General features: G+C 37.8%; 1 protein-coding gene across 1 annotated transcript in view; it reads right to left on the bottom strand.

The window, feature by feature from the left end:
* Positions 1-27,444, bottom strand: part of thsd7ab (thrombospondin, type I, domain containing 7Ab) — a 162,338-nt gene that overhangs the window by 22,093 nt on the left and 112,801 nt on the right. The window contains exons 10-15 of the mRNA XM_055211313.2: positions 24,061-24,176; positions 22,133-22,268; positions 21,297-21,400; positions 18,545-18,739; positions 16,233-16,496; positions 2,087-2,274 (exon numbers count right to left, since the gene is read on the bottom strand). Of these exons, the coding sequence (XP_055067288.2) occupies positions 2,087-2,274; positions 16,233-16,496; positions 18,545-18,739; positions 21,297-21,400; positions 22,133-22,268; positions 24,061-24,176 (1,003 nt within the window). The remainder of the gene's footprint in view (positions 1-2,086; positions 2,275-16,232; positions 16,497-18,544; positions 18,740-21,296; positions 21,401-22,132; positions 22,269-24,060; positions 24,177-27,444) is intronic.

The following is a 27,444-nucleotide window of genomic DNA, read 5'->3' as shown; positions in this document are numbered from 1 at the left end:
TTCATTGAAGAGTTTCAGCAATTAAACTCAAGGCTTTGAACCGGTTCACGGAACGAAAACGAAAACCAGAAACTTTTGATGTTTTGCGAAGAACATATACAAAACCAGAAACTTAAAAAATATATATGTTCCTGAACAGAATCATGTATTTAAAATAATGGTAACCGGTTACTACTGTTATTTTTTTGTTCTTCGACAAGATTTCTGTGCAATACTCGGTTAAGTTCACTTCCGGTCGTTGTTGACTCATCGGAGAAATGAGAAGCTTGCCACCAGCGAGAGTAGCCTACTCAAGCCCAAGTCTCGAATGCTCAATCAAAAGAGGTAAATATTGTAGGCTACCAAGTATCTCAAGATGTTTTTTTTTTTATACTAATAGTGGTGTAACGTATCGCAGTTGATCTGTGATCCGTACAGATCACGACCCACGGTTCGGCTCACATGACATTCACGGATTAATACGCAAATTTAAATAGGGTTGATTATTTGCACGTCTTTCAAAGGCTTGCAAATCTTAACACTTAAGTAATTTTAAACAATTTAACCACAAAAAGGCCCTAAGTGAGCAATTTTCTGTACGCACAGACGCACATGCAGTTGTCCGGTCCAACTCCAATCAAATGTGATTATCCCTATGCCCTTTAAAGATCAGAACTCTTGATGTATAAACTTAAAAGAGAGAGTTGCGCTACTGTCTCATATTGTAGTCCTTTAAAATACATCTGGCGAATAAAGCACTGAAAAACAACGTAATTTTCACTTTATGTGGAGCGACTGTTTATGCTGCATCTTCTTCCCGAAGCGCCCTTTGGAATTCGTCCTCTGTCTGTGTGTGTGTGCCCACGTGTTTAAGTGCACTCAACAAATGTAGGCATGTCAGAATTACAGTTATGTCGCTTACATAATGCAACTTTTTTTAATGTTTGATGACAAGATAGAGACTAAAGGAAAATTATGTAGACTATTTTAATGTCCTAATGATCAGCCTACTTATTTGTATGTCCCACAGCTGACATGGAACATTATTAACTGGTTCAGGAACTTTTTTTTGTTCTAACCGGTTCAGGAACATCAACTTTAGGGTTGAACCGAAAACCGGAAACCTTAAAATACTGTTTCAGTTCGGAACGAACCATTTGGGAAAAAGTCTGGTTCAAACTGAAACCCTGATTTAAACTATAACTAAGAAGAGCTCAACAGTCATCCTGTAATGTGATTTTTTTAAAATAGGAGTAATATTAGAAATATAATTTTTTAGCTAATTAAACCCTATTGAAAGTATATTCAAATTTTTTTGCAAAAGACATTTCTAGCCTGTGTCTATAAATACCCAAGCCAATTTGCAACAAAATGTCAAGCTAAAAAGGTATTCATTAAAACAAAGGTTGGCAAGGGATGAATGGATAAACGTAATGATGAATTGCTTTCCTATTTTTAGATCTTCAGACATACTGGATTATTTCAAATAACGGCAATAAAGGAATGTTTGGAAATGTAAACTGATATTTCCAATTGACACAACACAGCAAAAAATACAAATAAATGGCTTAAAACCATTATGGGGGATGAATACCAGTGTGCCTTTTGTGACGGGCGCACCCACCAGCAGAAAAAGAAATCGGCGCCTATGAACACGCACATTTGTTAAGAAACACATATCTGATCCTTGTTTACATTTTATATGTCAAAATATATGTATGCATTATATATAAGCCTATATGCAACAACACACACGCCGACACACTATAACCACTGCTTTGTTATGATGGTTACGTTACAAAATATTAAAATTATATTCTTGTCAAACAACATAACATTTAATTTAACTGAATAGATTTTATAGTGGAGACGTTATGATATTCGTTTAAATTAAGTTTTAATTTTTATTATACGGCCTATTAATGCATTTTTGTTTGATGCCTAATATCATAAATATATTTTGATGATATTTTGCATTCCAACTATATTTGAAGGACCCTCAGTAAAACCACCACTGACCCCCAAGGGTCCCCGGACCCCCATGGTGTATAGCATTTAAGATCAGTAAGTGCTTAAACATGTAATAATTTGTTTGTATAGTTACCACAGATTGTACCTGGTTAAGGTGGTCAAGTTTTGGACAGGGTCGCCCTCCATTATACGGCTTTTCTCTGAGCCACTTGGAGCGAACTTTGACCCCGCTGCCACAGGATTTGCTGCAGCGTGACCAGTTGGACCACTCGCTGAGTTTACAATCAGAAGGGCAGGGAACGATGCAGGCCTCCTCTATATAACCTGAAAACAGAGTACACTTACTGTATGCCATCAGATTTGGGCAACACAAAGTCTACTCACTGACCATCAGATGCATATTGTACACAGAATTGGAAAGCACTTTAACTAAAAACGTTGAGGTCAAATCCGGCCTTAAAACATGAAAGCAAAACCATGAAAGCAAAAGATTACATAACAATTTAATACTGTATCTGTGCAATAAACATAAAGTACCAAAAATATTGTCCTATCTTGACCGGGGGCCGCATTTTTTCAAATATGCCGCACTTTCGCAGCATAAATTGCAGATTTCTGTGCGCAAAATATGCGGGGCCTGCATGATTTCATAATCCCCGCATTTTCGTTGCAAAAATCACATATATCTTAGCAAAAAGTAGAAAAATCTTGCATTTACATCACACAAGCGCAGCCATGTCCCCTGTTGCCATGGGAACGTTATGAATTGACTTGATTATGTGACGTGAACATCATTAAAAGGCTGCAAAAGCTGCAAACAGTTTTTGCAAGTTCCCGCAATTTCATTGCATAAAAATTCTGCATATTCCATTGCATTTTTAAGAAATTTGCCCCAAGATCAAGGATTTTTGCCCACAACAATCACAAAAAAACTCGTTTTTCTGGAAGGACTGTATAATATTGTATTGGCAGGTGCCTGCTGATGCCTAGATCTAATACTTTTAGAGCTGGTTTGTCAAAAGGCTTAATGACAAATTTACTGACTACCGCTTTTTAATTCAGTTTAGAGAACCTCCATCAAGCATTTGGGATTTAGGGCACAGAAAGTGGTTGGTATAAATGCAATATTTTGAGATTGAGTATTTGTCTAGTGGGTCAGGGAATAAGATCTGCTTTATCAGATAATACTGAATTTTATTACTGCCGTTTGCAAAACCCAACACTGCCTACTCACTTGGACCAGAAGGATCAGACCAACAACACACGTTTCAGTGCATACTTCAAGAGCAGCCAAGTGTTTTCTCACAACACCCAAAACATCAAGCCAGACAGCAGACGACTCTGGGCCGGATCCGCACCGGATCAGCGCCAGAGCTGTTGACTTCGGCACAGATCCGGAGCGGCTGTCTGGGAATGTATGACACTGTGATATAAATAATGAAAATGATAGTTGAGGTCCTGGATGCTGATTGGTCAATCCATGTTGAAAGACATTATTCAAGCTAATCTGGAAAAATTGGGGTAAGTTAAAAAGGCAGTTTCAGGCTTTTTATGAACTTGCTCAACTCATTTACTTCATTTGTAACCAGAAAAGGTTACAGAAAGAAAGTTTAGGTACAGTACACCAGGAGCGGAGCGGGGGGGGGTGGCTTTTGGGGCTCGAGCCCCGAATGTTTTGTCAAAAGCCCCGAATCTTTTCAGATCTGTAAAATGAATTCATCCAGGACGCTAGGTGGCGGCACTCAGCTTTAACTCTCCGGTCCCCCACTCAACTGAAAATGAATAAGAGATGCGTGTTGAAGGGTAAAAATAACATTATAAAACGGGCAGTTCTGGTTCTTCATTCTGATTGGTTGAAACGCGTTCTAAGCCGTGATAAAATACACCGGTAACCTCACGGTTCAGACCACATTACATAAGTATCACTGCGCCACTGTTGCTGTGTACTGATTTATGAGAATAAACACAACAGTCTTTAATCATATTTTTAATTTGTCTAAAATTGCACAATTAATGGCGATATCCAAATAAATGTCAATAAATACTGTTGAGTCATCTCGTCAATAAAGAGAAAACGTTGTCTGAGGAGTTTATAACTAAGTTCATACGCCCGCTATTATCCACTGGGTGGCGATCTTTCCCAACTTAAACACTGACGCATTCACTGAAAACACCGTGTAGTATCAGTGTGTTCATGTCTGTATCTGATGTTTTCTTACTAAAGTTGTTCACAAAACTTGAATTATCTCCGCATTTAGCTGAAAATTTGAGAGGTGATAACTGATAAGAGAACATATTAAGGTAGGATGAAAGTTTTTGTTGTTGTTGTTGTTTGAAAGCGGATGGTCTGTTCTTTCATTTTATATTTATGTTTATTTAAAGAAGATAATTTTTCTGTAAGGCATTAAACTAAAACCGGGTGGCAACTTAAAAAAAACGCTGACGGGGAAAGAGTTCAGCATGCTTACAAGCATATTTGATCATCACTTCAACAGCACAATATAAATGTTAATGTATAAATTAGATGAATGTTGATTTATAAAATAAACACCACCGTCTTTAATCATATTTTCATTGTATCTTTGCTGCGTCTGTGTTGTTTGTGAACTGCGCTCTGTTTCAGTCACACTTGATTCTGAGGAACTACTTTGTTTGGCGGAAGAGTAATATTTATACTAATATAATTACAACTTATTTGTGTTTTATTTTATAAAATCCCGCTAACTTTATGCATATGAAGTAACCGTTTTATAAACGCAATAAACCCCTCGAAGCGTTGGGTTGCCAGTGCATTTTATAACAGCTAAGGGGGTTCAGGCACTCCGCTTCGCGTCGTGCCTAACAACGCCCCCTAGCTGCTACAAAATGCACTGGCAACCCAACGCCTCTCGGGGTTTATTGCTTTATTCTGAATCTCCCCACAGTAAACGCATTTTCAAAGTGTCTTTATTATTACAGTGCCTTCGTTATTACTGTAAGTGTATATTTATAGTTATGTGATGTAAATACTGTTAAATAGCGTCAACTGATATATTATCTGCATGGCTAACGTCTAACTTACTGTGGTGCTCTGGTCTAGTCTGCCTCATTGGTCATTGGTAACGTTGTATTTAAAGTACATTTAATAACAGTGAATTTAAACTTTGAAAAAACTTGCTCATTGTTGCATATATACTTTTTTATAGATGGATATACGATTTATATTTTTAAAGACGTCAGAAGTAAGAAGGTGAAAAAAGTATATAGTTAGTTAGGTATGTTTTGTCCATATGCATTTGAAATTCGCAATGATTTTACCTCAGAAATACATTGATAGACAGTTATAAAATGTGAATCCCCAATCTCTTACATTAAAATATCATTATGTGTGATAACTGTCAGTGAAAATAGGAAGAGAGGAGGATGGAGAGAGATCACAGACAGACAGATAGACAGAAAGAGAGAGAAACGCTTCCATAAGCAGGTGAGAAATTGTTCTGTCAATGAAGTCAAAAATTGTTATTCTTATGTAGCTTTATAGTTACTGGATTAGCCTTCAGCAAACATGTTTGCCTATTTTTGGATAAGAGAAGTTAAAGTATCATTGTCAAAATTTGTTATGTTGCAGTTTCAAAATGACAATACCAGTGTTGGGTAAGTTACTCAAAAAAGTAATTAATTACTAGTTACTAATTACATCTTCAATCATGTAATTAAATTACTTTACAAATTACTCCAAAAAGTATTTAATTATTACTAATTACTTTCTAAATCCTATTTAGTACATGATACAAGGATAGGCTTGAAATGGCTCGAAGAAACAATATATAAAAGTACATCCATTATTCTGGTCCCACTTTAGGGTTCATTTCTCTCTATTAATTAACTATTAACTACTTTTGCCTCAATATACTCCAACTACTGCTTATTAATACTAAAGTAGTTGTTTATTTTAAGTATTTGTAGAAATGGGGAGGGTTAAGGATGTAGAATAAGGTTTTGCAGAATCAGGCATTAATATGTGTTATTTAAGTAGGCCTACTAAAAAACAGTCAACATCTCAGTAATATTAATGCTAATAATCAACCAGTTAATAGTGAGAATTGTAAACTAAAACCATGTTAAATCCACTATTTATTATAGTATACATAATTGTTCTACAGTTTATAGACAGTATTTAGTTACATCAGAAGTAACTGTAATTTGATTACAAGAAAAATAAGAGTAATCCCTTACATTACTTTTTCAAGTAATTAAATTACAGTAACAAATTACTTAGTAACTAGTTACACCCAACACTGGACAATACAGAGAACACTTAGATTAAAAAATAGTTTATAAAGCTTAAAAAATAGTTTAAAAAATATCAACAGGGGACCAAGCTTTGAAACCCCTAGATTTGGGCTAAGCCCCCAATGTCTACAATGTCTGGCTCCGCCCCTGCAGTACACCAACTACATGATGACCCATTAACTCATTACATTCCCCGCTAGCCTTTGTTCTTAAAGTTGCCCGCCAGCTTTTTTTGTAATTTTTACAAAAGTTTCACAAAATGCCTTCCAGGACATTTTTTTTCTATAAATAAATAACCATACAAATATATTTAAAACAGTTGAAATAACAGACCCTCTGCTTTCAAACAAACAAACAAATAAGCAAACAAAACAAAAAAAAGTTTCACCCCATCTTCGTTTGTTTTCTTTTTATAACTGCTCAAATATGGGTAGGTTTCTTTAAAAAGACAAATTTTTGAGCAAAAAGCTAAAATAATTGCAGAGCTTTTGTTAGAGATCAGATTCAGAATGATGATCAAAACATACATGGAGTTTAAAATGTTGTATAGTTAGCTGATGCTTTAGTTTTTTTATAAATTGGGTAAGAGCGCCACCTAGTGGATAATAGTGGAATTAAAGATTACCATAAAAACTTGTCAGGGAAGCGTCAAGGCAGGGAAATGTTTTCTCTTAATTGACGAGATAACTTACTTAATTGACGGGATAACTCGTCAAAGGCGAATAGTAATAATAAGGGTCAAAAATGATTAATGATGAACATGTTTGTCTGCATTAAGCTGGTCCACCAAAGCTATCTCACAGAATTTGTACATATTTTACAAGTTGGCTAATTCGTATCAAATCATACGACAACATTCGTAACTTTTGGTACGATTTGCTTTGACCCATGTGACGTTGGGGTTAGGGGTTCGGATTCCATGTTTTATTTCATGAGATTTGTACGATTTTGCACAATTAAATTTGTATGAATTGATACAAATTAGCCAACTCGTAAATATGTAATATTTCTCGTGAGATCAGGAAAAGCAGGTCAATCTTTTCTTCCAGCCTGGCCAAGCTTAAAAAAGTGTCCAAAACCTCATGTGAAACCAGCCTGTTTAACCAGCTAAAACCAGCCTAAGATGGTTGGCTGGTTTTAGCTGAATTTTCAGTAGGAGCCTTACATTTAAATAGGAATACTTAACTTTATCCCAATGACATTAATGTGAGTTGTTTTTAACATTAGTCACTGTGTTGTAACTTTACAGGCTACAAGCCAGATTCTCAGTGAAACACCACCTGTTTCAAAAATGTTATTGTACGTTATTGTATGTTTGTTTTTCAGATGTTGTTTTTGGTGTTTAATACCAGAAGTGTGTTGCCAGTTCTTTCTCTTTTTACACGAGAAGAATAATGTGGGCGTCAATCTTTTGTTTCTTATTGTGTTTATAGCAGCCAACTGGATCGCTTCATTTACTTACCAGAGCCAATTATCACTATCATTTGGCACTTGATAAGTGTTAATTTTGGACCCTGAATATACAGTAACTGAGAAACTGTGAGATAACTGAATCAGTATCACGAATCAGAGTTTTATGTAAGCTGACAGATCAACCTCGTGTAACTGAAGAACACATACAGGTTATTTCACACTAAATTTAAACATAATAAATAAACTAATAATTATTAAAAATAATTTAAGCCTACTTCATAGACCATTACAATTGTTTAACTGGGACATTTCGCAAGACTGTAAAAATGTAAAATAAATCTTTGGTGTCTCCAGAGTACATATGTGAAGGTCTAGCTCAAAATATAGATCATTTATTATAGCATGTTAAAATTGCCACTTTGTAGGGGCGAACAAAAATGTGCCGTTTTTGGGTGTGTCCTTTAAGGTGCAAATGAGTTGATCTCTGCACTAAATGCCATGTAGTGGTTGGATAGTACAGATTAAGGGGTGGTATTATCCCCTTCTGACATCACAAGGGGAGCCAAATTTTAAAGACCTAATTTTTCACATGCTTGAAGAGAATGGTTTACCAAAACTAGTTACTGGGTTGATCTTTTTACATTTTTTTAGGTTGATAGAAGCACTGGGGACCCAATCATAGCACTTAAACATGAAAAAAGTCAGATTTTCATGATATGTCCCCTTTAACGGTTCCCTAAATATCAAACCCATCGCTACCTCTATGCTCTTGCAGCTAAGTTACAAGACCAGATGAATAATAGAGAAATATACAGAAACAACAAGCAGCACTTTGCCTCTACCTGACATTCAAAAGTTGGCACGTCCTGTGCTGCTAACAAGCATTTGAAACACAAGTTGTGCTGCATGTACCCACAGGGCTTTCTGCATAAGGACGGTGATTGAAAAATCAAAGCAATTAATCGGAGAGGTCCAGGGTGAGTTTCGCAGCTTCTCCTCCTCTGTCAGAGAGATTAACCAGGACCTGACACGCTGCTGACAGGAGAGTCGATCCTCGAGGAACGAAACCACAGCTAGCCAAAATATCCCGCAGCATCACATTGCTTCTGTATCAAGCTCTCTCATGCACCCATAGCCAAAAAGATGTCAGCTTGTTACACTGTTAATACAGGGTAAACACCCTCTAGGAGGACAAAACAAGCAGCGCCTGTGTGCTCACCCCTTGACCTGACATACAGCTGACCTATCCCTACAGCTAATTCAGAGGTGGTAGAGCAGACCTCAAAGCCAAGGCCCTTGCGTCCGTCTCAAGGCTACTGTGACCTCATTCCTTCAATGCCATCCACATCCTTTTGGAAACCTGACTCCGGGCGACACCAAAATTGCTATGCACACACAGCGGGGTGAGACATCATCCAACAACCAAAACAAATTCTGTCATCACTTACCCTCATGTTGAACCATTTTCTTTCACCCACAGAAAATACATATTCATTAAGCATGCTTCCGCAACAAATTTGTGCTTGAAATGTGTGTACATTTGTTTTCACAACCAAAGGATTTAACAAAATGAGCATTTTTTTTTTTTTAAAGGGGACATATCATGAAAATCTGACTGGCATTAATTGGGTCCCCAGTGCTTCTATCAACCTAGAAAATGTAAAAAAGAACAACCCAGTTACTTAGTGTTGGTAAACCATTCTTTGTAAGCATGTGAAAAAAATAGGTCATTGAAATTTGGCTCCCCTTGTGATGTCAGAAGGCCCCTTAATCTGCACTATCCAATCACGGCACTGCCATTTAGTGCAGAGATCAGCTCATTTGCATTTAAAAGGGCCCACCCAAAACAGCACATTTTTGCTCAATTTTAAAGCAACACTAAAGACTTTTTGCTCTTTGCTCCCCCTACAGGTTAGAAGCGGAATTGTCCATTACCACTGTCGTAAATACTGCAGCATAGCTGGCTCTGATTGGATTGTAGGTCTGCCGTAAAGCAAGTTTTTGTAGTTTTCACTCGAACTACAGGACCGCGACCCGACGGTTGGAAACTTCTTTAGTGCGGTTTTGGCCAATAGAGGGCTGCAAAGCGAAAGTGCCGTTCACCCTGTTTCGAGTGGACGAACGACTGAAACTTTTTTGGAAACGTTATTTTAAGGCGCAAAAAACTCTTTGGTGTTGCTTTAAGGTTATAATAAATTATCTATATGATATTTTGAGCTAAAAATTTTGTACTCTGGGGACACAGATTTATTTGACAATTTTAAAGCAACACTAAAGAGTTTTTGCTCTTTGCTCCCCCTACAGGTTAGAAGCGTAATTGTCCATTACCACTTTCGTAAATACTCCAGCATAGCTGGCTCTGATTGGATTGTAGGTCTGCCGTAAAGCAAGTTTTTGTAGTTTTCACTCGAACTACAGGACCACGACCCGACGGTTGGAAACTTCTTTACTGCGGTTTTGGCCGATAGAGGGCTGCAAAGCGAATGTGAAAGAGCCGTTCACCCTGTTTCGAGTGGATGAACGACTGAAACTTTTTTGGAAACGTTATTTTAAGGCACAAAAAACTCTTTGGTGTTGCTTTAAGGTTATAATATATTATCTATATGATATTTTGAGCTAAAAATTTTGTACTCTGGGGACACAGATTTATTTGACATCTTAAAGCAACACCAAAGAGTTTTTTTTACCTTAAAATAACGTTTCCAAAAAAGTTTCAGTGGTTCATCCACTCAAAACAGGGTGAATGGCACTTTCACATTCGCTTTGCAGCCCTCTTTCGGCCAAAACCGCACTAAAGACATTTCCAAGTGTCGGGTCGCGGTCCTGTAGTTCGAGTGAAAACTACAAAAACTTGCTTTACGGCAGACATACAATCCAATCAGAGCCAGCTATGCTGCAGTATTTACGACAGTGGTAATGAACAATTACGCTTCTAACCTGTAGGGGGAGCAAAGAGCAATAAGTCTTTAGTGTTGCTTTAAAAAAGTCTTGTTAAATGTCCCCTTTAAATGTATTTAAAAAAGCAAGAACAACTTATAGCACACGTACACAATAATCATGTATGATATAGTCAAATACTATACATATAATGTATATAATAATATAACATACAGTATCATATGATATAATATACTGTATATTATATTATTCCTACACATTTAAAGATGCGCGTAATGACAATCCTTTGTGCTTTGCTTCCTCACTTTTTTAAAAAAGCGTCTCATTAAAGGGCACCTATTGTTCGATTCACGATTTTACATTTCTTTTGGTGTGTAAGTGTGTATTAGTACATCAGAGGTATTCAGGCCAATCACAAAATACAGATTAGCTGGCCAATCAGGTCCACAGTGCATTTCAAATCTGTGAGTTTTTACTAAATCAGTCATCAATCATGTGTTTTTTTAACCATAAACCACGCAAACACATGGTATTATACCAAATACACGAAATAACGTTGTTTTTTACATTTTTACAACGTTTTATTTTTCACATTCGCTTTGCAGCCCTCTATCGGCCATAACCGCAGTAAAGAAGTTTCCAACCGTCGGGTCGCGGTCCTGTAGTTCGAGTGAAAACTACAAAAACTTGCTTTACGACAGACCTACAATCCAATCAGAGCCAGCTTTGCTGCAGTAGGCTAAATTATTTACGACAGTGGTAATGGACAATTCCGCTTCCAACCTGTAGGGGGAGCAAAGAGCAAAAACTCTTTACTGTTCCTTTAAATAAGGGACCATTTCATTTTGAGGGCAAATACTAGAGTTTTAAATGAACATGCCGTCATTTGTAAGTGAATGGCACACATCAAACACATACTAAAAGATAACTATAATTGTAGGAGAAAGCTACAAGTTCATAGCAGTGTTCCAATTAAATTCTCCATTAATAAACACAGATTCAGAAAACTCTTGGGAATAAACAGGCAGTTATGTTTTCTCCTTTTTCTTGAGATAAGAGAGATGAGTCGCAACTGATGTCCTCAGTAGCCTAAGGCAACTTGTCAGACAGAGTTTCCTATTAAGATGAACTGTAATGATTAACCCAGCGAATAAGAGAAGATGATGATGGCTCTGTTCTAAAACCTATCGGAAACCAAATAAGAAGTGTTCTCATAAAACGGTCAAAATGGTCAACATAAGCAGCAACTCATGCAAAATGCATAGGAAACTTTCTTTTAATAGAGTTTAACATTAATTATTTTATTTGGAAAGCAGTTTATAGTACATGCATGAAATGCATTAAACATTAACGCTGCTAAGGCATATTTTGTTAGATATAGATATTGATAGGATAGCATATTGCAGTTGATGGAGATTTGTGGGATGCACATCCAGGGCACGAAGCTCTCGTTCCACCACATCCCAAAGATGCTCTATTGGGTTGAGATCTGGTGACTGTGGGGGCCATTTTAGTACAGTGAACTCATTGTCATGTTCAAGAAACCAGTTTGAAATTATTTGAGCTTTGTGACATGGTGGATTATCCTGCTGGAAGTAGCCATCAGAGGATAGATACATGGTGGTCATAAAGGGATGGACATGGTCAGAAACAATGCTCAGGTAGGACGTGGCATTTAAACGATGCCCAATTGGCACAAAGAGGCCTAAAGTGTGCCAAGAAAACATCCCCACACCATTACACCACGACCACCAGCCTGCACATTGGTAACAAGGCATGATGGATCCATGTTCTTATTCTGTTTACGCCAAATTCTGACTCTACCATCTGAATGTCTCAACAAAAATTGAGACTCATCAGACCAGGCAACATTTTTCCAGTCTTCAACTGTCCAATTTTTGTGAGCTTGTGCAAATTGTGGCCTCTTTTTCCTATTTGTAGTGGAGATGAGTGGTACCCGGTGGGGTCTTCTGCTGTTGTAGCCCAACCGCCTCAAGGTTGTGTGTGTTGTGGCTTCACAAATGCTTTGCTGCATACCTCGGTTGTAACGAGTGGTTATTTCAGTCAAAGTTGCTCTTCTATCAGCTTGAATCAGTCGGCCCATTCTCCTCTGACCTCTAGCATCAAACAAGGCATTATCGCTCACAGGACTGCCGTATACTGGATCTTTTTCGCTTTTCACACCATTCTTTGTAAACCATAGAAATGGTTGTGCGTGAAAATCCCAGTAACCAAGCAGATTGTGAAATACTCAGACCGGCCCGTCTGGAACCAACAACCATGCCACACTCAAAATTGCTTAAATCACCTTTCTTTCCCATTCTGACATTCAGTTTGGAGTTCAGGAGATTGTCTTGACCAGGACCACACCCCTAAATGCATTGAAGCCATGTGATTGTTGATTAGATAATCGCATTAATGAGAAATTGAACAGGTGTTCCTAATAATCCTTTAGGTGAGTGTATCTGACACAACATTTACATATAGGCATTTAGCAGGTGCTTTTGTGACTTACAAAAGCAATACTGCATCAGGAATGCAAAAGTATCTTAGAAGGCAGCTTACTAATTTTTGAGACATAATGTTGTGTTGTATGTGTAAAAAGAAGAGTTAAAAAAGAGGAAAGAAAGCAGGAAAAAGAGAAAGCGAATGAGAAATCTTAGATTTCATATTTCCTCTGTGATGCACTAATCTGCTAAACCTCTGTGGCGGCAAGTGCCTCCTCGGAAAGCAAAATATGGGTTCAGATCACATGTCATGTCAAAATACGTGCCTGCTGCATACACGTTGAAAGGGTTTATAATAAAAGATGCACTCACGTCTCCCAAGACACTTACTAAACACAAAATTTTTTTTTTTTTTTAGAAACCTACCCATATTTGAGAAGTGTAAAAAGAGAACAAATGAAGGTAGGATGAAACATTTTTTGGGTTTGAAAGCAGAGGGTCTGTTCTTTCATTTGATATATTGTATGTTTATATATTTAAAGTAGACCAATTTCAAGAAGGCACTAAACATTTATGACAATCATAAAAAATGCTGGTGCGCACTGGTGCACTTTTTTTTTAAACCGCTGGAATTAATAGAAGGGTTCTGGGTACTAAACGGACATATCTCTGTAACCACATCAGATCTATTTAAGGAGTTTTTCCCCCCATTTTATGTCACTTTGGATATAAGTACCTGCTAAATGCCTAAAAGACAATTATTTTTTATCACTTTTTCCACCTATATTCACTCAGAGATGCCACACGAACATTCACCAATTCTTGTCAAGGGCAATTTAAATTGGGTACAGTTTGATACCCTGCAAGTACTTATGAGAATATCTGTGATGTGAATAGATCCGATTCTGAGGCAGGAGGTTTTGGCAAATAACTTCAATTGCACAGCTGAAATCTCAAATCTTTGAACTACTGGGAAATAAAGTGGAGGACATAACCACATAAAAGAGCATTTGAGCCTTTTACCAAAATTATTTTAACCTTAATCACATTTCTCATGGCAACTGTTAGCACTGTCATTGAACTGATCTTGTTTCACAGATTTTAACACAGAGTGCTGATGCACCAGAATAACCTTGAATTGTCTTCATCATTATTTATTAGCAATTGTCTGCTACGCAAGCATCACTTTTACTCGTGCTCATTCAAACCCATAACTATAATTACTGTATTACATTACTTCACATTAAGCATTGAGTTTGAATGAACACACCTTTAATTCCCTTTTATGTGACCATAGGATCAAAGGTTGATTTACTCATTTATTTTACATTAATTTAATCTTTGACATGACCTTACTCAGTCAATATTAAAGATATCAAGGTTATATTTTCGCCAAATGATCTTTAAATTGCGTAGGATGATTTTATGTAAAAAACAGTAAATCACAAACAAAGTCTTTCAGTATCATCACTGCGTAAATGCACCCACACCGTGTGCTATAAGCATGAATGATATCTTGAATCGTGCGGCTTGCGGAGAGGTGGGCTATGCTATCATCACAGCAGATTATAAATGGGTGGAAAAATCCTTAAGACTTTTATTTAAGCAGCTTTACCTGGTGAGCAGAATATCACAGGGATTGAGAAGTTTCTTTGCCTTATTGGATAAACTCAACAGTTCAGTTAATTTCAACCCAAATGCTGGGTTGTTTTAACCCATAGTTGGGTAACAACAACCCAGCATAGGGTTATTTATTTATAACCCAACAGTTTTTGTCCATGGTTGACCCATCTATGGGTCTAAATCCAACAAAGCATTTTTATAGTGCAATAAGCAACTGCCTAGCAACTACCCAACACACCCTAGCAACCACACATCAATGTGCTAAAACCCATCAGAACAGATTAACTGCATATGACGGCACATTTCGCACAGGCAAACACCCCTCAGATTCTCTCACAATGGAGAAAGCAAATAAATGTGCTTATCGTCATGGTAACGGGAACATGTGAGGATGCTCTGATGTGTATATACTAGTGTGGTGTTCCTACTGCATTGTTGGAAGCATGCAGACAATTCCGGAACCTCTAATTAAACCTCAAATACAAAAAGCATTAAATATTTGCCAGACGCATTCAAGCTTTCCATTTTACCAAAAACACAGTATAAGTCATAAACCCCACCCTCTCATTGTGGGGACATGAGCCAAATAAGACGTGAGCAAAATCAAATCAAATTACACATAAATTTTTTCCAACAATGGTTTTTGTTATTTTAGTTATTTCTAATCATGTTGATGTACTTTTAAAGGTGCAGTGTATAAATTTTAGAAGGATTTTTTTGACAGAAATATAATCCAATATAATATACATAACTTTATTTTCATTGTTGTATAAAGACCTTACATAATGAACTGTATTGTTTAATTATCTTAGAATGGTCCCCTTACATGGAAGCCACCATTTTTCGGCACCATGTTTCTACGGTAGTCCTAAATGGACAAAGTGCTCTACAGAGTGTGTTTCGTCACTGTGTTGTCTCAGACGATGACATATTTGTCCTGTGGTGGCTACTGTTGCTTCTCTATGTGTTTTGAAAGGGAGGGGTGAACAGTGAACTGAGCCGTTAGTTGCAATTTACAATTTAATCTCTAGATGCCACTAAAATCTACACACAGCGCCTTTAAATGTTTGTTTTACTAATAAGTTTGGTAAGGTGACCCAACGATCACTACTGCACAGACTCTTGCTCCAAATGTCGTCATTGGCACAACATATCAGCGGCCATTTTTGAGATATTTTGACTTTGTTTTTTACAATGGAAATGTCAGCTAATGATAAATATACCCTAATAGTCGTAAGTAATGAATAATTGCTTACAGGCCGTTGAATTATTCGAAAAATAATGCACACCCAAGGTGGTAATGCGACACAACATGAAGTGCCGTTACACTGTGGGCGTGCATTATTTTCGAATAATTCAATGGCCCGTCATCTATTATTCCACTTATACCACAGTTACCACAGAGATCCTCTGTTGGTTATTATAAGATATTTAACAGGTCCGTAGTGTGGTTATCGAAAAATAATGCATATCCGTGGAACATTTCACAACCAATAAGAATAAAGCATTCAACAGCTCGGTGGTATAATTTAAGATCTGTTATGACATCACAAACATCCGACCACAACCCCCTCGAATTCCAATCTAGCAATACTATAACATAACACTTATACAGAGAGAGAGACGTACCGTGACTATTACAGCGTGAGGTCTCCACAAGCCTGTTGTCTTGATCATAGCACACCATGGCTTGGTAACGGTACCCCTGACCGCACTCCTTCACATCTCCCTGGACCTTCATGCCCGAAGCGCTTTCCACTCGACCCTCAGGCAGAATACAGTCAGACCAGTTCCCCACCGGCTGGGCGTTGTATTTATCACACGGGCAGTACTGGGTCTCGCTCAGCGGGTACATCTGACTGTTCTTACATTTATCCTTCTTCTTGCTTTTACCTGTAATCAGAGAAAGTGTTGATTACAGCATTAATTAAACTCACTAGTGAATGAATCATGAGCACTGCGGTCACCTCTACACATCTTGTCTCCCTCTGACATCTGCTTGTGGTTGGGCATGATACCATGGCAATACCTTGCATTTCAATGTATTAAATAAATCACATTTGGCCCTTATTTATTAATCTATCACACAGTAGAAACAATCACAGATCTGTGCACAAAAAATATCTAACAACAGGGTTCACATGTGCCACAGAGAGGACATCTCTCCGTTGCCTTTATTAACCCCCTGCGTGTGGATTTCTTATGTGAAAGATGGATTTTTTGGGCTTCAAATCAGAAGCATCATTTACTACTATTTAAAAGCTTGGAACAGCCAGGACATTTTTATATATAACTCTGATTGTGTTCGTCTGAAATATAGATAATCATATACATCAAGGATGGCTTGAGGGTAAGAAATCATGGGGTCATTATCATTTTTGGGTGAACTATTTCTGGCCCATGCATGCATACTGCAGACACACATGCACAGGCTTGCACATACACACTGAAGACACACATGCACTGGTTTGCGCATATGCAATGCAGACATGCATGCACAGGTTTGCACATACACACGGCAGACATGAATGCACATGCATGCACATAGGCATTGTCGACACAAATGCACATGCATGCACATGGGCACTGCAGAATCACACATGCACATGCATGCACATAGGCACTGCCGACACACATGCATGCACATAAGACACTGCCGACACACATACACATGCATGCACATACACACTGCAGACTCACACATGGACATGCATGCATATAGGCACTGCCGACACACATGCACATGCATGCACATAGGCACTGCAGACTCACACATGGACATGCATGCACATAGGCACTGCCGACACACATGCATGCACATAAGACACTGTTGACACACATACACATGCATGCACATACGCACTGCAGAATCACACATGCATGCACATGGGCACTGCTGACACACATGCACATGCATGCACATAGGCACTGCAGACTCACACATGGACATGCATGCACATAGGCACTGCCGACACACATGCATGCACATAAGACACTGTTCACACACATACACATGCATGCACATACGCACTGCAGAATCACACATGCATGCACATGGGCACTGCTGACACACATGCACATGCATGCACATAGGCACTGCCGACACACATGCATGCACATACACACTGCAGACTCACACATGCACATGCATGCACATAGGCACTGCCGACATACATGCACATGCATGCACATAGGCACTGCAGACTCACACATGCACATGCATGCACATAGGCATTGCCGACACACATGCATGCACATAAGACACTGCTGACACAAATACACATGCATGCACATACTCAGTGCAGAATCACACATGCATGCACATGGGCACTGCTGACACACATGCACGCACATGGGCACTGCTGACACACATGCACATGCATGCACATAGGCACTGCCGACACACATGTACATAAGACACTAACGACACACATACACATGCATGCACATGGGCACTGCAGACTCACACATGCAAATGCATGCACATACACACTGCAGACTCACACATGCACACCAAGTGAATGTCTGAGAGAAGTGCACATGTATAACTTATTATAAAATATTTTAAACCAAGATTCTCAAGGTTATAACAAATGAGGCTTTAAAGCCTTCTATCTTGGCTTGCAAAGTTAAAAATGGAAACTGAACACTGAAACTTACAAGCCTTCATCAGGGTGTGAATAACAAACCAATGCCTGTGTGAGACTGCATGTGTCTAAAACAGCATTGGCAGCCAGATCCTATTGCCTGGATTTAAACAGTATTTTATTTGCATTAAATGCATCTATATTGGCAATAATGCCTGTCTGGATGAAAGCAGGCTTGCTCGTAGCCTAATTGCAAGAATCAAACAAGGACATTTCGGGCCTTTAGCCAGTTTGTCATCTAACCGCTACTCCACAAACAAATTACAGCATCGAGAACAAATGCGTCTTCATTACCGACAAGAGCTCTCCTCCGCGTTCGAACCCCAACGCAGTCCGAGGTGCAGGGAGAGAACTTGGACCAGTTGGTGAGCTGGCAGTCGTCTCTGCAGGGTAACTGGCAGGACTGGCTTACAGCGGGCATACTGCCCGCAGACCTCAGACACTGCACAACATCCACCAATGTACCATCCAGCTGCCTACATGAGATAGCTGCAGATCACACAGGAACACACAAATGCATCGGTAAGACTCAACAATCCTACAGATTACAGAGAGGATAGGACACAGTGCCAGACAGCAGAAATAAATGCAGGGTGGGTTATTTTTAGGAGAGAAAAGCAGGATAAAGTCACGCTCTTCACACGGATCACTCACCTGTTTTGTTAAATTATGCAAAGCATTTCTGTTTTTTTGCATTAGCCTTAAAGGGATAGTTCACCCAAAAATGAAAATTCTGTTTTAATCTTGTACGAGTTTCTTTATTCTGTTTAACACAAAGGAGGATATTTTGATAATAGAAAGCATACAGCTGACGGTACCCATTAACTTCCATAGTAGGAAAAACAAATACTATGGCAGTCTGTGTGCTTAACATTATATATTAAAATATCTTCCTATTGTTAACAGAAAAGAGAACAACATGAAGGTGAGTAAATGATTACAGAATTTTCATGTTTGGGTGGACTAACCCTTTAACTATAATTTTAAAATATTAAAAGGCACGATATGCAAGATTTCTTTTATAGTTTCAAAAATGACATATGGTCAGTGTTCACATTATGTCAAAGATTTTGGGGGTCCCTTAGCTAAGGCCCACCCCACCAGCCTAGCCCCCCATATTGTCGCTGTGATTTTACAAAGTAAGATGTGATTCCGGATACATTTTCAACGTTTTAATCAAAGAAACCCCAAATTATTCTTAACTAAAACCCTAACCATTTTTTCCCGATTAAATTAGCGTGAAATACTAGTTTGAGAAGAAATTTTTAAAAGCCCCTAACCCAATCCTAAATCTAACAATCTGTGAATTCCTCCAGAAAACAGCGTGAGGTGCACTTGAGAGTTCACATTTATTTTTTACAGAAATTTTCTGGATTAGTTTATCACAAAATTGGGACAAATCATGGACTGTATCACTTTGTGGACCCCCTAATTCATATTTTGTGCTTTATAGGGGGTCCCTCAATGCTTATAGGAGGTCAGGGACCACCCCAGCCCACCTCAATTCGAACACTGCATATTGTGCCATCAAATAACTTACCAAACAATATTAACATTAAACACACACAACATTTAAGATCGACTGGACAGTCTGAGCAGTTCGGGGAGCTTCTGTATATGTGAAACAGGTATGTTTAGTTTGTGTCATATCTGTGATAATGATGTTCAGAGAAAGTGTCATGTTGTGAGTGACACGAGGGCAGGTTAACAGAAAGTGTTTCGGTCAAACTTGGCCACTACGGAGAACAACAGAGCAGCAGAATCACTGATGACACAACAATAATCTGCAATGTCAAGACCAATCAGATGAAGAGTTTGAAGGCTTGCTTTGCGCCTGACACACACTGAAGGGCAAATGTGAAATCTAGCATGATGGAGGGTTTTGTCAGACCAATGTTGACTTCTGGATGAGTGATAGCACCCTAAAAACAAATGGATCAATGAAGAAAATAGATACAAAAATCTATTAACTCATTCCCCGCCAGCCATTTTTTGAAAAGTTACCCGCCAGCATTTTATGTGATTTTCACAAGTTTCAAATTTTTTTCTTCTAAAATTATATAAACATAAAAATATATAAAATAAAAGAACAGACCCTCTGCTTTCAAACAAACAAACAAACGGGGAAAAAAACATTTCATCATATCTACATTTTTTTCTCTGCTTATAAACTTTAAAATACTTTTTTTTAGCAAAAAGCTGAAATAATTTGATTTTTTTTAAGGAATTTGGCCAGAGATCAGATTCAGAATGATTATCAAAACATACACAGAGTTTAAAATTAGTAAATAACGTTTTGGCTTCGTTTTTTATAAATAGGGTAAGTGCCATCTAATGGATAGTCACGGTATTGCAGATTAACATAAAATTTCATCAGGAACACCTTTTTATGCAAATGTTTTCTCTTTATTGACGAGATAACTCATCAATGGCGGGAAAAGAGTTAAAGAACACGTAAAAACCCTGCAGGTATGAATACTAAAAATACTGTTTAGGTCTACTGTGTAGTTGGCGGCGTGAAATAGCGACTTTCATGTACAGGGACCTACGGTCTATGGCTCATTCTAAGGTAATAAAAACATAACATTATGTACGGTCTTTATACACCACTGATAATATACAGTAGTTATGTGTATTATATTGCATTTCTGTCGAGTTACACAATGCACATATAAATAGTTAAATAGACAATGCACACATTGGTAACACTTCACAATAAGGTTATTTTTGTTAACATTAGTAAATGCTTTAGCCAACATGAACTAACAATACGCAATAGAATACAGTTTTTCATTATTTATTCATCTGTTATAATGTTAACAAGTTCATGCCAATGCAATTGATGTTAACAGTTACCTACAAATCTAACAAAGTTTGAATGGAAGAATATCCTAGAAGAAAGCATACCAAAAAGGATGAGGAGTTTAAAAATCTGGTATTGTATATACTAATAAGCTAAACAGAGACATTGATGTGTTGTGGACATTGATAGGGTCCCTATGCAGTGTTTACTGCTACACACGCTCAGTAAAAATAATGCATGTACCTCGTGTTTGGACTCCAGCACCACAGTTCTCCTGCGCACCTTTAGCATCCCTGCGAATGCTCCATGGCACCAGCTGACATTTACGCCACTTGTGTGTTTTCCACCTGAAATTTAGAGGTCATTTCATCTTTATGATTAGCAGCGGTTGCGTATTGTATATCCTCATTAGCAGACTTGATTTAAAAGAAATTTAAATTAGGCTGTTTGTATTTTTTAATTAATGTTCACAGCCTGTAGCGAATTGTTTTTTGATGCATAGCTGTGAGTCGTGCCTAACAACTCCCTTCAGACGTGACTATTTTTCAATATAGCACGCTCATATCCTTCAGCTTTAAAATCACATTAGTTTTATTTATTGCGATTTGTTTTTGTTAAATCTGCATTCAATTATTTGAGTTGTTTTGCTGACCACAGCACAGTTTAATTCTTTCAAGGTTAATTTTATTTGAGCCAGACCTGTCAATCAACTTTGAATGCACATTTAAGCGGTTACCTTGGTGTCATCAGCCGATAACAAAAATAAATAGAGCAGCGGGCCAAACTGGATGCAAGGCCACTGAGGTTTCTTTCTGTCTGATTGGGGCGTGTGAGGCTGCAAACTGCACACAAGTCAGTGCCGTTTACATTTGGGTCAAGTAGAGTAAAAAATAAATTGCCACTGGGTCGGGTCTGACTCGGGTCTAATTTTTCGTGTTTGTCTCGGGTCAGGTCTGTCTTTAAAAAAAATATTTATGCTCCTTGGGTTCGGATAAAAAGTGATTTGGGTCGATTCGGGTCATTTCGGGTCGGGTACATTTCTTTGGACCGGACAAGACCTCTAGTGTAAGGTCTGTTACCTGTAACCTGGACAGACAGATGGTGTGCCACAATCTCTTTCTTCTTTAAGGACATCTGGACACTCCTGACCTCCATTAGCAGGCATCTGGATGACCACTCGATACCGAGACTGTTTAGTCTTCTGACCATTTACCCCTGAAAATTCAAAAGCTTATCTTAATATCACCTTAAAATTAAGTCCATTGTAGTACAGGCATAGAGACAGATACTAGTATGCTAATATATATATATATATATATAAATAAATATTTAAAGGGGCCATGGCACAAGACTTTTTTAAGATGTCAAATAAATCTTTGGTGTCCCCAGAGCACATATGTGAAGTTTTAGCTCAAAATATCTTATAAATAATTTATTATAGCATGTCAAAATTGACACTTTGTAGGTGTGTGCAAAAATGTGCCGTTTTGGGTGTGTCCTTTAAAAACCAAATGAGCTGATGAAATTCAAACACTGATCACAATGATGGTGGCTTGTTGCAATTAAAACTCAATTGTGCTTTTCTCTGCACTAAATGGCAGTGCTGTAATTGGATAGTGCAGATTAAGGGGTGGTATTATTATAATAAGAGCTCCTTATGACATCATAAGGAGAGCCAAATTTCAACGACCTACTTTTTCATGTGCTTGTAGAGAATGGTTTATCAAAACTAAGTTACTGGGTTGATCTTTTTCACATTTTCTAGGTTGATAGAAGCACTGGAGAACCAATCATAGCACTTAAACATGGAAAAAGTCAGATTTTCATGCCATGGCCCCTTTAATATATAATTTTTTTTCTTAAAATTATACATGCATGTGTGCATATTTATATATACATATTTATTATACACAGCTCACACACATACACTCACCTAAAGGATTATTAGGAACACCTGTTCAATTTCTCATTAATGCAATGGTGTAATGGTGTGGAGGATGTTTTTTTTGGCACACTTTAGGCCCTTAGTGCCAAATGGGCATCGTTTAAATGCCACGGCCCACCTGAGCATTGTTTCTGACCATGTCCATCCCTTTATGACCACCATGTACCCATCCTCTGATGGCTAATTCCAGAAGGATAATGCACCGTGTCACAAAGCTCGAATCATTTCAAATTGTTTTCTTGAGTTCAATGTACTAAAATGGCCCCCACAGTCACCAGATCTCAACCCAATAGAGCATCTTTGGGATGTGGTGGAACGGGAGCTTCGTGCCCTGGTTGTGCATCCTACAATTCTCCATCAACTGCAAGATGCTATCCTATCAATATGGGCCAACATTTCTAAAGAATGCTTTCAGCACCTTGTTGAATCAATGCCACGTAGAATTAAGTTCTGAAGGTGAAAGAGGGTCAAACACAGTATTAGTATGGTGTTCCTAATAATCCTTTAGGTGAGTGTATATGATGCAAACAAAAACTTTTATTCTGCTATACTGTAGATTAATCGCAATTAATCATTATTCATCCCTAAATATAAATATACAGTGTATGGTATACAGTGTATACCATCTTTTTTCATATACTTAATGAAAATGAGTTATTGATATTTTTGGGACATTCAAGACCTCCTTTATTTTGTGGATAAGTATCTTGAGTTAATTTTGTTGTTAAAAAAAGCCTAAACTAAAAAGTCATTTAACTCAGTTCCACACTAGCACATCTTTATTGCAGCATACAGTATTTATAACAGACATAGCTACAGAAATAGATAGTATACTATATATGAATATAGATGCTGTTTAATAAGACAAACAGAAAGCTAAAAAAATAGAAACTAGATAGATAAATGATTTTATTGGCAGATATACAGACAAACAGCTAAAGAAAGAGATAGTCCTGTCTACTACACATTACTACATTCATTGTATAATAGACAGAAAGACAGACAGACAGCTAAAGAAATAGATAGTATACTATATATAGACAGACAGACAGTTGGGGTTACCTTCTTCACAGGACGTTGGGCATTGTGTCCAGTCACTGTATGGTGTTACTATACAGTCTTTCTTACAGGGTAGCAGACAGGGTCGCACCGATTCTGGACGAGGAGCCTCCGGACATCTATGAGATATAACAGACTCGCTGAAATACTGCTGGCACTCTTAAAACTATTTTATTTCATTAAAGCAGGTGGATCCAGAGCCCAGGAACATACTGACAGCTTTGAATCATCCATCTAGCTGAGATTCTGATCTAGTGCATATCCTCTGGACACACCATCACATTTATAAATATGAATGAAAATGACAGACCACTAGCTGGACAATTCACTACTATCCTGGGGAGTTTTACTTTTCATTTGCCTTTGACTGGACCAGAATACGACTTAAAGAGCCACAACAAATTGATTTTGCTTTCAAGATTCTCTTGCAATGTTAGTCATGGTTTTACAACAAAACAATCATAGCTCGGTTTTCATTAAACGGTTCTTAACCAAACAATATGTTCTCATAATATAAACGTATAAGTTTATTGAGTTTATTGAACACATAATATCTGTGTTAGGATTGGTCGCCTGTCAATCAAGCTTTCGGTGAAGGATGTCAATCAAACTCATCAAGCATCATCTAAAACTAAATTTTCTTTATTTTAAGATTTTAGATGGTACAGTCATCTTTGTAATTATATTAAAAGCAATTAAATAACACAACTTTAATTTTTTTCAGATAAAATATTTGTTTAACAATTGGGTGGGCCTTTTTATCAAAGTGGGTGGGCCTATGCCCACCACACTCGTCCTCTGGCCACACCCCTGATGTATGTGTCTACTCCAAATATATACTATGTATTGAAATATAGGTAGAGGTATGATTGGCAATGGAGCCTGGTTGGCCAAAACACACGGTCGTGGTCGTGATGAAACAACAAGCGAAATGAGATAAAAAGCAATCAAATTATGGATTACTACAGAATCCATGCTGAGCATGGCTCGGTTGCATTTGTAGCACAACAATGCCTCTTTTCAATCTTATTTTCCATGCTCCACGGTTGCATTATGTTCGAGATAGATAGGCAGATAAGACCACACATCCTGTTATAGTATTCAGTCATGTAATACTCTTTTATTACTGTTATAGCTCCTCAAAATATATGATCGGGGTTAGCTGTAATCTGCTCCTGTATTTTAAGCACTGCTCCAGCTCGGCTCCTGGATAAAGATAAACAGGGATGCAACAGTCCAGCAGAGAGACATTCAGTAATCTGAAATTTGATCAAATCCTCCGGGCTCTGGCATAGTGGGGAGGGAGGCGCCATGTGCTCTGTGCTTCATGAGACGTGATGTTGCAAAGCCGCTACGATGTAATAAAGCAACGACTATGTAAAGCAGATTTATCCGTAATACCAACAGAAGCGGTAAATCCTGCCAGAGAGACAAATCCGGTTTGGGTGCGCAGGGCTCTCCTGGAGATTGGGTAAATTTCTGACAGAGCATTAGCGACGATGCAAGGTGGGCAACGGCTCATTTGGATGATATTTAAATGAGGGATGTTTCCTCTTACCTGCTACAACTGGTTAGGAGTGCGAACGCTTACCGTGCAATAAATCACAGCTATGAAGATGGTAAATGACTCATTCAGTAATCTGTTTTAGTTTTTCATATGTCATTTTAGCAAATGGAAATGATTAAACTGGAGAAGGGTTGGGAAATGTCCCAAAAGCATCATAAAATTTTTTTTAATACATTTAACCATGAGGTGTCGAGTAGATGCCCTCGCTAAGTTGTCATTATTTTTCAATTAGGACTAAATGTCATACGTGGTGATTATAAGTGAGGGATCGCATTTCCATTGATTTCGCCAAAGCTGTTCATTAGAGTTGAGAAACTACTTTATATATAGTTTGTGCATTGTTCATCACTTTTAACTAGAAAATCAATTTAAGTTTACCTGGCTTGGCTTGATAAGAGCGTGGGCAGAATAAAAACATTCTTAAAGAGATAGTTTATCGAAAGTTATTTACCTTCCTTGTCATTTCTAATTTGTTATTTCTTTCTTTTCTCAACACTCTCAAAAATGCTGGGTTATTTTTAAGCGTTGGGTCAAAAAGGGACGAACCCAGCAGTTGGGTTAAACTAACCCAGAATGTGTTTATATTTGACCCAACAATGGGTTAAAACAACTAAGCGTTTTGAGCCATAACATCCCAGCAGGGTTAAATTACGACTAAACTTGTTGGGTTCGTCTTTTTGACCCAAAGGTTAAAAAGGTTGAATGTATTCAAGTGTGCACAAGTGGCAGCCGCTGACTTCTTTTTCAAAGGCGCACGAATGCGAAGCTCATCAAAACATGACTTCTCTTCAGAGGTGAAGAATTAAAAATATGTTTTCAGCGTGTCGTGTGTGGCTCGTCAGGTCAAAAATATGAGTGCGGCCCATCATGAGTGGCTCGTCATGTCAAAATAAGTGCCTGCTGCAGATGCTTCGAAGGGATTTATGATAAAAGAGACACTCACGTTTGCCAGATACTCGCTTAATCTCGTGTGTAATCAGAGTTTAGTGTTAAGTTAGTGTCTTGCAAGTATTTTGTTAACGTTAGCGTCTCTTTTATCATAAACCCTTTCGACGCGTGTGCAGCAGGCATGTATTTTGACATTATGCATGATGAACATAGGTTCAAATGATGCACCGAACACATATATCGTAGGGGTGCCCCGATAAATGCCGATATACATTAATAATACATGGCTGATAACTATTCTGAATCACACAGCTGAGATTTATCAATCTGAAATCACTATTGGTTTGAGTCGTTTATAACATGCATTTGAAAAAGCAACAATCTTCAAACATAATCATTATACATTTTCGTTATTATCATGAAAATACCTGAAAAGGTTTGAAGAACATCAATATAAATATATGAAGAGTTTCGTTGCAAAACGAGATAACCACCGTTTTGTTAATTGTTCAGAAATCTCGTTTTTTGGTTGTGCATTCTAATTAATTTCAAAGCAACTGCAGTTGGTTTGTTTTGATTTAAACCTTCATAACTTAAAAAATACAGCTAAGTAGCACCATAAAACAAAATAATAACATGATAACATAATAATAAACATGTTTTGACAAAAATGTTAAAAATGGATTTATCTCGTTTTGCAACGAAACTCTTCATATGCTTAAAGCTTACATAACACACGCTGTTTCTGCACTTCTGATGTTAATCTGGAGTACCTATAGAGTAGTATTACATCCTTTATATCTCAGAAGAGTCTTTAGTTTAATCAAATTTATAATAGAAAGATTAGCATTACAGATTCTTTCCGATAACGTATGAAAAAATGAAGGAGGAGTTACTACCCCTGGAGAAGCGAGCACGAGTCATGCAACACT

This window comes from Misgurnus anguillicaudatus, chromosome 10, assembly GCF_027580225.2.
Source record: "Misgurnus anguillicaudatus chromosome 10, ASM2758022v2, whole genome shotgun sequence".
Taxonomy (NCBI): domain Eukaryota; kingdom Metazoa; phylum Chordata; class Actinopteri; order Cypriniformes; family Cobitidae; genus Misgurnus; species Misgurnus anguillicaudatus.
The sequence above is the reverse complement of the archived record's forward strand: the minus strand, read 5'-3'. Positions and strand labels throughout refer to the sequence as shown.